At 46.2% G+C, this 11,433-nt stretch overlaps 1 protein-coding gene across 4 annotated transcripts in view; it reads right to left on the reverse strand.

Moving 5' to 3' along the window:
• Window positions 1–9,111, reverse strand: part of KLHDC1 (kelch domain containing 1) — a 56,266-nt gene extending 47,155 nt beyond the window's left edge. The window contains exons 1-5 of one of the 4 annotated variants that reach the window (XR_002097578.1): window positions 8,972–9,111; window positions 6,531–6,601; window positions 5,219–5,336; window positions 3,870–3,988; window positions 2,767–2,845 (exon numbers count right to left, since the gene is read on the reverse strand). Coding sequence is in view for 3 of the 4 variants with exons in the window: in XM_019518334.1 (XP_019373879.1) it covers window positions 2,767–2,845; window positions 3,870–3,988; window positions 5,219–5,336; window positions 6,531–6,601; window positions 8,972–9,073 (489 nt within the window). In the remaining variant the exon portion in view is untranslated. Of the gene's footprint in view, window positions 1–2,766; window positions 2,846–3,869; window positions 3,989–5,218; window positions 5,337–6,530; window positions 6,602–8,971 lie in introns of those variants that run through there. The other 3 variants (XM_019518334.1, XM_019518335.1, XM_019518336.1) reach the window with 3 other exon arrangements.
• Between the last annotated feature and the right edge of the window lie 2,322 nt (window positions 9,112–11,433).

Consider the following 11,433-nt stretch of genomic DNA (forward strand, 5'->3'; position numbering starts at 1 on the left):
TGAGGGACCTGAATCTCTTCAGTCTCCGCAAGAGGAGACTGAGGGGGAATCTTGTGGCTGCCTACAAACTTATCAGGGGCCACCAACAGGGACTAAGGGAAAGGCTGTTCGCCAGGGCCCCCCTTGGAGTCACTAGGAACAATGGCCACAAGCTGAGGGAGGATAGGTTTAGGTTAGATATTAGAAAAAACTACTTCACTGTAAGGGTGGCCAGAGCCTGGAACAGGCTTCCCAGAGAGGTGGTGCTCTCACCTTCCCTGGAAATCTTCAAGAGGAGACTGGATAGGCACCTGGCTGGGGTCTTATGACCCCTCCCACCCCCAGTGCTCATTCCTGCCCATGGCAGGGGGTCAGACTTGATGATCTGTCTAGGTCCCTTCTGACTCATTGATTCTATGATTCATGTCTTTATTTGTAGTTTAACAATATACACTTAGTAACATTTTCAAAATGATTTAAACATTTTGCAGTGCAAATGTCATTGAAAGGGAATGGGATTTGGGCCTCTAAACGCTGAAGAAACTTTTGAAAACAGAATTTAGACTGCCATGATTTAGAAAAGTTTACTATCAAACGTTTAGGCTAAGTACAGACAGTCAAAAAGCCTGAGGCTGAATCCATTCAATCCTGCAGATTTCTCTGAACTGTCCCCTAGATTGAATCAATAAGCAAGTGAAATGACATTCACTTTTCAACCTGGAAAAGCAGCCAGACCCCTTCAGTGGCCCATACCAGTACCCAGAGGATGCCAGAGCAGGCCTCCCAGCCTGCTCACCACTGCACAAAGCCCAGAGACCAGCGATCCCCCCAGCCACATCCTCTCCTCAGCCTCTGGCCAGCTGAGAAGCAGGAATGGGGGAAACTGCCCCCACCCTGGCACCAGACCGCCAGCCGGGATTGCCCTGGCACAGGGGAAGGGGGAAGACCCCAGCAGGGAATTTCACCTTCTCTCCCCCATGCCCAGAGTTGGACAAGTCCCCCAGCCACTCCCCCTCCTCAGCCCAGGCAGGCTAAGGACAAGGCATGGGGGGAAAACCCTATCCCACCACCAGACCACTAGTTGGGGTCTCCCTGGCAAGGGGGGAGGGGTGATGCCCCCAGTGAGGCTTTTGTTCCTCTGTTCCCACCCTCCACCCACCCAGAGCAGGGCAAGTCCAGCTATACCCAGCACAGGTGGGGGGAAGCCTGAAGTAAGGGCTTTACTCCCCCAACCAAACTGGAATCCAGGCTGATCACCTGGTCAAGCCCCCTCCTGGGGCAGCAGGCCAGCTGAGGAGGGAGTCGGGGGAAATGTCCCCCACCCTCCAGCTGGTCTGCCAGTGGAGAAGGGTTGTGGCCAGGAGATCAGCCCAGTTCCCAGCTTGGGCAGGGGGAACAAAGCCCCCACTGTGGGCTTCCCCCCCCGCCTGCATTGGGCACAGAGCCAGGGGTGGGGGGGAAGCAGCCCAGTGGGGCTGGCTCCCAGGCAGGGGAGAAGCCCACAGTGGAGGTTTACCCTTCCCCCCCATAGGCAACTGGCGCCTCCCAAGTCTGGGGGGGGGCAATTCTTGCTCGGTAAGATATTTTCTTGTAGGTTAATGCTAATATATGATTTAAGGCAGTGTTTCTCAACTGGTGGGTTACAACCCAAAAGTGGGTCTCTTGGGACAATTGGAGCCAGTGGGTGTGCGTGCATCTACATAGGCAGATGCACATGGCCAGCATACAGTGAGGCTAGGTCATGGGAGCAGCCCCAGCCATTGAGTGCAGATAAGTGTATGGGGAGCAGGGGATGGAAGTCCCGGGGGCTGTCCGGAGGGCGTGTGTGCGCAGGTGCTGAGGACAGTGGCCAGATGCAGGGCTGCAGAAGGGCATGGGGATTGGCGAGAAGGTGCCTGACCTTTCAGCAGGGGAAGGAGGTGGGGGTGGTTCTTTGCAGTGGGGAGCTGCATGCCTGGATGGCTGGCACAGGGCCAGGGCCCATACACATAGGGGCCTGCACTCATGCTCCAGCCCAAGCGGGATGGGGTATCTGGAGGTCCTCTGGCAGGGCTGGGCAGGCACAGGGGACTGTGGATTGGGAGTGAGGGGCATCATCATGGCCCAGAGGGGGATAAGGGGCTGTAGCTTGGGGGTGAGGGGCTCTGGCAAGGGACTTTGGGCCGGGCATTGGCAGCGCCGGTGGGGTGTGGAACAGGACAAGTTATTGATCTTGGCAAATGGGTCCCGGAATTAAAAAGGTTGAGAGCCACTGATTTAAGGGACCTGTTCTTAATGTTCATCTAGCTCTTGTTAATAGTAGTAACAGTTGCTCACACACAAAGAGTCTGCTTATTCATGTTCCAATTAGGATACTGTAAGTCAGACATCTTAAAATAAAGATGCTTACTGTGTATAATTAAATAAGTGAAGATATTTGATTATATTTAAAGTTCCATATTCACATTTCCCACTATAACTTCAAGGAAATCAATGCTAGAATTTTCTTTAAATGGAAATTTCAGAATGGAATAAAATATCCCCCATTTTCTACTTTAATAATATGTTTGTGTCCCTTTATTTGGAAAATGCAGTCTTGTGTTCCTACAATATGTAGGAAAAACAACTTTGACTTCAATCTTAAATGGAAGATTAAATTCTAAGTTAATATTGATGAAAATGCATAGTGACAAATTAAAGAGAAAGCAGAATCTCTCATACCAATTGGCTGCAGTGCAACAATTATTCTTCAATAATCAAAAGGAACTAGCCATTCTAAAACGGTAACACATTTCACAGGTCTCTTACCCAAAATGCATCGTGAACATCAAAACAGTCACTCAGTTCATTGTGTTTCCTACATCCATAACCACCAAAATATATTAACCTGAAAGAACAAAAAAATTGAAGAACTCAATTTGTTTTAAATGAAAGTTCAGTTTAGTATTTTGATAAACTGCACCTTTTAATTCTTATTTCATTTAGAAATATGAATCAATTAACCTCTCCTTCATTAATCTGTAAACAAAGGAAAACATTTCATACTATATATATTGATGTTCTAGTTCCCTTTTAAGTTCTTTTGACCCTCCTGCTCTCCTGTTTTTAAGTTATTCTGTTTTTCTTAGTGTAAATCACGCTGAGGCTTTGTTGGGAAGGGCAGCATATTAACTAATTCATTAGCACACTAATTTTATGATGCAGGTAGAGTCACCATACACATAAATGTGCCTGACACAAACCTGCAAAAGCAAGGGAATGAATTTTGAAACTGAAGTACAGTATTAAGAGACATCATGTAATTGTGTCACTTCTTGAAAGCCACGGAATACAGAAATCAATTAAATGTTTATTCTGGTCCACATACATTGTATATCATCTTTGTTTACAATGGTGTTCACAGCAAACTGCCTTACATGCTATTTATCGTTTTCCTAATGACCAATGCTACTTTCCTATCTAGACTCTTCCATGAAAAATATAGTATCTGAAGTAAAATGTTTACATATTTTAGTTTAATATATTTAAATAATTAAAGCTACATTTAAAAACCAATTTTGCCAAGTAGCTCTTACAATGTAAGTATTGAGCCTTCGAAAAATGTACATATTAAATAAAAATATATACATAAATAATTTAAATCAATAAAATAAAAATGTGGCATAGTGCCTATTATCCAAGACCCTCAAAGCACTTCACAACTTTTAATTAAATCTGACAACACCCCTCCAAAGTGAAGTTATAGGTACTATTATTCCAGTTTTACAGAAAATGAAGGTACAAGTGAAGAAATCTTTCCAAAGCCACACAGGCTGTCATAATCAGAACTACAGTCTCCTGAGTCCCAACCTTGTGTTATAGCACTTCTTCCCTTTGATTAATAGGTATTAAAAATATTCTTGATATGTTACCTGTCCTTATACACCCAGCAGGAAAGCTTGTCACGTGGTGTAGGAGGTTGACCTTTAAAATTTGTAATTTTTTTCCACCTATAGGTTCCATTTTTTGTTCGCAAATTAACATAATATAGCTTAAAAGAAAAAATTAATATTTTCAGTATAAAGTAAATGATTTTGAAGAATCAAGCACAACTCATCAATAGCTGTGATGAAAAAGAGCAAAAGAAAATCATAATTATTCCTTAAAAAAAGTCAATGTAGCATGTAGTGACTAGGTTGAAAAGAGATTGATCCACTGACTAAGCATAAGCAAAGTACAGCTAGAAGCAATGAAATCTTGCACATCTGAAGTCACCTGAAACATGGATGTCAAACACAGGGCCCACAGGCCACATCTGTCCTGCAGAGCCTTGTCATCTGGCCCATGGGGCTCCCAGAGAAGTGCAGAATTTGGGGGTGGGGCAAGCTGGGATGAGACCCCTTGCTGAAATCCAGAATAAGGAACACCACTGGGGATGTGTGCCAGAAGTGGTGGGGGTGAGCAAGAGTTGCATTCATCCCCATGGCTCCCAGATGTCACCTGCCTTGTTGCCAGAGGTGGGTCCAGATCCAGTCTGCAAGGAGCTCTGTGGTCTAGATCTGGCCCAGGGGGCCAACCAGTTTGACACCCATAAACTAAAGTTTTGTAATTGACTTCAACAAGGCCAGTATTTCACCCTTTGTTTCTAACAACCTGAAACACTTCTGCCTGACCTAGTCTGGACTGTATAAACTAGGGGTTTAAAAATCAGTGCTTCTTGTAAATAAAGCATATGAACTTGTTTACTAATCTAAACTGGCACTGACACTAATGCTTCCACTGCATTAATAGACTAAAATAACTTATTTCCTATATTTCACTACTGATTAGCATTTAACAGTTGTCCACAATCATCAGGAAAACCAGCCATCCTATTAATATTGACTAATTATTATCTGACCATCCAAAGAAATAACCAACAAGCCACTACAGAGAAAAGAAAAAGTGAAAATGTGAAATAAGTCTAATTATAGCAGCAAACTTATTTTTCCACTAGAAATAGGATTAGTCTAGGGAAATACTAGCAAGTTTTAAAAATTGAAATCTTAACATGTTGGCATTACCATAACCCTTTCAAAACTAGCAGTGAAGACAAAGGGAGTTGTGCATCAGCTCAGAGATTACAGAATGAGATCCACAATTGAAAGCACACTTCTAAAATAAAACCAAAACTTCAGCCTTAGATTTTCTCTGTTTAACTGTAAAATGTTCTCTGCTTTGTTAGAAGTCTCTGTTATTAGTCATTCAATTACAATACACTCAGTATTAAAAAAAACATTACCCGATTACTGTATCCTTTATCATCAAATCCACCAAATATGTACAGCTTCCCATTAATGCAAGCTCCACAGCTTCCGGACATAGAGGTAGGTAACTCTCCTTCCATCAGGTGCATTGTCCTGCAATTCAACAAACTCATTAAATCTTATAATTAGGTTCCTACATAACTGTTTAGGAAATGCAGGAGTGTAAGCAATACACCTAAGGAATTTCCTGGGTTATCGAAGCCAATACCCTGCTATAAAAGGCAACTGTATCATGCAATACCAAATTTAAAAAGTTCAATTCGAAGACTTTTGTTCTCCAACTTTTCCTAATTAAAGTTTGTTCCATATTTTCAGTGATTTTATGGTCCTTCAAATGTCCAACTTAACTATATTTGTGCTTAGTTTATACTCATTTGCTCTTACTCAAACCTTGCCTTTTAGTTCTTATTAGATTGTGAGTTTCTTTCAGGACAGTGACCAAGTGGGACTACATGATTATATAGTCCCACAGTTGCTGTAATACCTTTGGTCGTATGTAATATCAGAAAGATCACTACAGTTGACTGTATTGGATTCAGGCTTTGTGGTGGAAAAACTATTTCTAATTAATCTTGTACCTAAAATGATTAAGTACAAAGCATATTGAAAAATATATTAAAGAATGTTATTAAGACTGCAAGGTCAAACACTCAACATTTAAGAAACACCACAGGATTAAGGCTGCCTGTGCAACCTTAAAGGACTTTTTTTGTGCCTATGCATTATGATCCAGTGTTTACATTTTCACATGCCGTTTTTTCCACAGAATTTCTGCCTCATTTAGTACAAAGGATAGACAGAACTTAATTTATGGAATCACTGATTTCCTCGTGGGGTTTTCTAATATTTAAATGTCCCTAAAATTGTAAGGTGATGAAGTGCATCATTTTACAGTGGGAAAATAAGGCACAGAGAGATTCAAGTAAAAATTATTCACTAATTTTGGGTGTCAAGTCTGACACAACTAAAACCTGGCTTTGCAGGATGCTTAGTATAACAGTGTTTGAATATTCAAGAATAGTTCCACAAACTTCAGTTGCTGTTTTGAGTGCTTTGTACTTCTGCAAATCTGACCAAGTTAAGTACCCAGAAACTTAGAAGCACAAATTAGCAAACTGCCTACCTTTACACAGGTTCTCTATATTACAGATAGGGACAGAATACAAGTTTATAGAAACACAAAATAGGCCTAGTTTATGTAGCTGAAACAATAGTCATTTTTACCATAAATAATAATAATCAGTCAAAGCAGCAGTTTGTAAATTAATAATAAAAAATGTGACTTACCATAATGCAGTGTCAATTTCATAGATCCAAAGTTCATCATTTGGTAAATATACTTCATTTTCTTCAATTGACTATAAAGAAAAAGGTAAGCAAAATATGTTTCAGATATGCTTCATAGACCATTACAGCTTATTACAAACTTGTAGCTTACAAAACACAGGGTATTCAATACCCCTGCCCTTTCAGCTCTGGGCAAAGATCTCAAAAGCAATATTAGGTCCTCGAAGAATGAACCCAGAAAAATGAGGGAGACCAGATCTGAAATTCCTGAAAAAACCTCTGAGAGAAGGTTGCAGTCTTCTGAATGGCTGACAGTCATGGATCCGGGTTTTCTGTTTGCCATGGAAAAATACAGATTTCTTCCTTAAAAAGGAGAAGAACACGGATTTTCCCCCTTTAAAGGAGAAAACCATGGAAAACTACGGATTTCCCTTTGCAGGCTGGCAGAATTCCAGCCTGCAAGGGGCTGCGTGGGGCTGGGAGGACAGAGACGCAGGGGATGCCACATGCAGCATGCCCCCGTGCAAATATGCATGTGGCAGCCAGGAAGTGAAGAATAGCTCCCTCCAGGTAAATCTGCGGAGGCACATGCGCCTCCCCCATTGCATGACCTGTGAACCCCCCCACCGCAACACCTGTACCCACACTCCACCTTCCTCATATACTGCAGGGCTGGGGGTGGACGGCCGCAGGTTGGGACCGAGGGACACTGACAGGGCCAGGGGATTGTGGGTCAGGAGTGAGAGGAACCTGCAGGGCTGGGGGGGCTGTGGCTTGAGAGTGAGGGGCAACAGCACAGGCCATATCACCTGTGCCTTCCCCCCACCCCCCCATACCAGGGCTGCTCAGTGCCACAAAGAGGGGTGGGGTGGGGAGGTGGAAGACAGCTGCAGTTGGATCCACGTCCCAGTGAGCGAAGGGGGCAGGGAGAGCTGATTTACCATGATAAAAGAAACAAAATCAAATGCCAAAATAAAGAGGTATTTAGAATTTATTTTATTACAAGGATTGAGACACTGTTTGGCTTACACACACCCCACCATCACCACCACCATGACCCCCCATATCCGGGAGCGGGACAGGTGGGCAGGGGCCAGGACCGTGGGCAGCAACACATACAGGGAGTGGATCACGTCTCTGCCCTGAGGCCTGAACCTGCGCTGTCACTGCCTGTCCAGCTCCCGGGTGCTGCCCCCTGTGCGCCCACAACCCTGTCCCATCTGCCCAGTGGAGCGTGCCCTGCCTGTGGTCGTCCCAGCTGACCTGCCTGTCCTGTCCAGCACTCAGCAGGTGCAGGGTGGACAGGCCCGGGGCAGAGAGTATCAATTCACCCGTACCCACCCAAATAACTCACCAAAATGCCTAAAGTGGCCGTCCAGCCAAAAGAATTGCCGACCCCTGCTTTTGTCCCTCTATTCAAGGTAAGAGTGACACCATACTTGGGGTCAAGGAGTTTTTTTCCATGGTCAGATTGGTAGACTGCGGGGATTTTCTGCACATCCTCTCCCCAGGATCTCAAGTGTATATTAACAACCTTGTACAACAGCAGGGCAGTGGCTGCCGTGCTCCCCCAGCTTTACCCATGACAGGTTGGGGTGTGACATCTTGTGCTGCATGGGGTGACGGTGTCATTTTGCTGAGGGGTTGGTAGGGTGAACATTCATCCGGTGTTATGGAGGACAGCCTGGTTTTCTGCTACAGGCAACCCGCGCTTAACGCTGTTTCACTTAGCGCTTTTTTGCTATAATGCTCATTTGAAATCGATCCCTGGTTTCACTTAGCGCTCAGCAAGTTTCATTATAACGCTCGCAGTCGCCATCTTGGGTCATCAAATACTTTCAGTTTCACTTAATGCTTGTTTTTTCAGGAACCAATTAAGAGTGCTAAGCCAGGGTTACCTGTACTCTGTCCTACTGAGAGGAAACCAGACACCTTTATGTCCTCTGTTTTCCTCCACAGACTTCTCCCAGTCTGACACAAAGGTGCCCTGTTTCGTCTGTATAGGACAGCAGCAGAAAACCAGCCTGTCCTCTATAAAACGGGAGGAATGGCCACCCCAGAGGTCGGACAGTAGGTTTGCCCAGGCTGGTTTGCACAAGGCTACCGCGGCTTCTGCAGGCCCCTTCCAGCCCCACTTCTCTTGGCAGGACCCCTCGGGGGGACCCGGGAAGTATGCGCACGGGAGGTGTGAGGTACAGTGTGTCAGTGGCGGGGATCTGAGAGGCTGGACGTGAAAGGAGACACGGGACCCCACAGACATGTGGAAGCCGGGAGTGGCCGTTAGGGCCGTTACAGCCGTTGGGCCGCGAACGTGCAGCTGACGCGATTCGAAACGCCCGCGCGCCAATCAGCGGACGAGGCGCGCGAAGCGGATCCCCCTCCCCCTCCGCGCCTCACACAGACCCCGCGCGCGGTGCCCTGCGGCGAGTTCGCGGCCTTACCACGTAGCCCCCCCACACGTAGAGACAGTGGCCGTCCACCACGGCGCAGTGGCCGCTCCGCTCCTCGGCTACACAGAACCGCTCGGGGGCCTCCGCCGCCATCTTGGGGGTGGGGACCGGCCCTGCCTCCGCGCTCGCGTCCCAGCAGCGCCTCCGCGGCCCGGGCAACTGCGGCGGACGGGAAGCGCGGAGGGTCCAAATGGTGGGACAGCCCGGCCCGGGCGGCGGCGCGCGCGCATGTGGGAGCGGCGCGAGTCCCGCGGGACTCTCCCCTTCAGGGGTGCCGCAGGGAGAGGGCGGGGCACCTCACGTCGCCCCAGTATTCCTCACGACTGGAGGGAGACTAAGCTACCACTTGCCAAGAGGGACTCGCGTCTGGCGAGGGTACCTTCAGCCCCAAAAGGCTGAGGACAGCCAGCGTCTTAGTTCCTCAGGGGGAGGCATGCAGGATGTCCACACCAGACCCTTGCTACGCGGTAGCTGAGTAGCCACGCGGTAGCTTAGCTCCCGCAGTGTTATGAGGCCACTGGCGACCGTCACAAAACTGTGCCAGCGGCGCTACCGCGCAGTAAGCATTCGGATAGTGCTTCGTGGAGGAAGTACTCAACTATGCAGTACAGGCAACCCCTGCTTAATGCTGCTTTGCCTGGCGCTATTTTGTGATAACGCTTATTTTAAATGGATACCTGATTTCACTTGGCGCTCAGCGAGTTTTGCTATAACACTCACGGTCATCATTAAAAACAGTTGCGGTTGCTGTTTCTGCTCATCAAATACTTTCAGTTTCGTTTCAGGCTTGGTTTTTCAGGAACCAATTAAGAGCGCTAAGGGGGGGTTGCCTGTAACTACAGCACATCAGTGAATGTGTAGACCAGGGGTGGGCAAAATGCGGCCTGTAGGCTGGATGTGGCCCGCCAGGCTATGCTATCTGGCCTGCTGGGCCCCTAAAAAATTTAGAAACTTAATATTTATTTGCCTTGGGCTGCTCATCATGCAGTCCTCGTTGGCTTGCCAAAACTCAGTAGGCGGCCCTCTGCCCAAAGTAATTGCCTGCCCCTGGTGTAGACGCACCACATTGTGTTATCCCGAGACCTTACTTGTGTTTCTTAAGCCCCCTTTCAGCAAGCAAGGAGTTTGTTGGAGGGGATATAACTACTGCAGTATGGCTAGGGCGCCCCGACAGCGGGTCAAAATGTCTTTGAAACTGACCAGATGTTGCAACTACCTAGTGAATGTGCCAGGGGCTTGTCCACGTGATGGCACTTCATTGTGTCTGAGCCGGATTGGAACTGCCTAGCCCGACGGCATGTTGACCACAATTTGCCCTGGCCTTTGTGTTAGTGTCACATCACCCAGCTTGGCTGGTCAGGCTTGTGGTCAAATGCAAGAGGAACCTGGGAAGTGCTTAAGTGGCTCAGACCCAGAGTCAATCTGTAGCAACGTGGATGAAATTTGGAAGGAAGGCGAACAAACAGAATCACAGAAAATTAGGGTTGGAAGGGACCTCAGGAGGTCATCTAAAATAGCAAGAGGGAAAAATCTGAAGGAGACACAAGGAAGTTTGTTAATCTGTGCACTACACATATGGTTAGAGTGTTGCTGCAGTTGGGTCACTTATGTAACAGGCTCTCTTCAGTCAAGATCCTGTTTAACTTTACAGGTATGAAGTCCTTTTCTTTTATGACCCAACATAAATATTGCAGCATGTGAAACATGGCAGCAAGAATCAGTCTAGTGAAGCCTACAGCAAGGAAGAGGGCATGATTAATAGGCTGATAAAACAATCCAAAAAAGGAAAGATACAGCATGGGGGACATGCATCACTGGGAATACCGGATTCCCAGCCAAAGAAACTTGTCACAATTACAAAAGAGCTGACTATGGGGAATAATGATGAAAAAATTATGATCAAGCCTTTTGCTATTTCACTGGAGGAGAAAAGGATGTTGTAAGGAATACTGGTAAAACACTGGAACAGCTGATAATACGATGGTAGAAGGGTACTGGTTTCTAACCTGGAACCGTAAGACATAAGAAAAAAGAGATACTTACATCACAGAGCTGAAGACTGACATCCGTAAGTAATTCTGAAGACATTCAAGATTCGTAATTAAAACAATCATCTCAGACAACATGATTATAGCATAAAGGACAGAATTGCGGAGAGAAATGCTTCCAAATACCTAGGGTGTAGGTTGTAGCCGTGCAAGTCTAAGGATATAGGCAGACAAGGTTCTTTGGGTGAATCTGATATCTTTTACTAGACCAACTTAAAAAGCTGGAAAACAATTATTAAGCAAGCTTTTGGGTTCAAAAACCCTTCATCAGACTAAGGAAGTTTCAGCAGTTCGTGTGCGCTCTTCCTGGATGGAATGAAAAGTACCAGCCCAGCCTCTGGCTTTTTTACTTTTCATTCCATTCAGGGAAAAAGCAGGACCTCCCATGCTCCTGCTGGGCCCTTC

Source organism: Gavialis gangeticus, unplaced genomic scaffold (genome assembly GCF_001723915.1).
Source record: "Gavialis gangeticus isolate Ggan-Ray unplaced genomic scaffold, GavGan_comp1, whole genome shotgun sequence".
NCBI lineage: Eukaryota > Metazoa > Chordata > Crocodylia > Gavialidae > Gavialis > Gavialis gangeticus.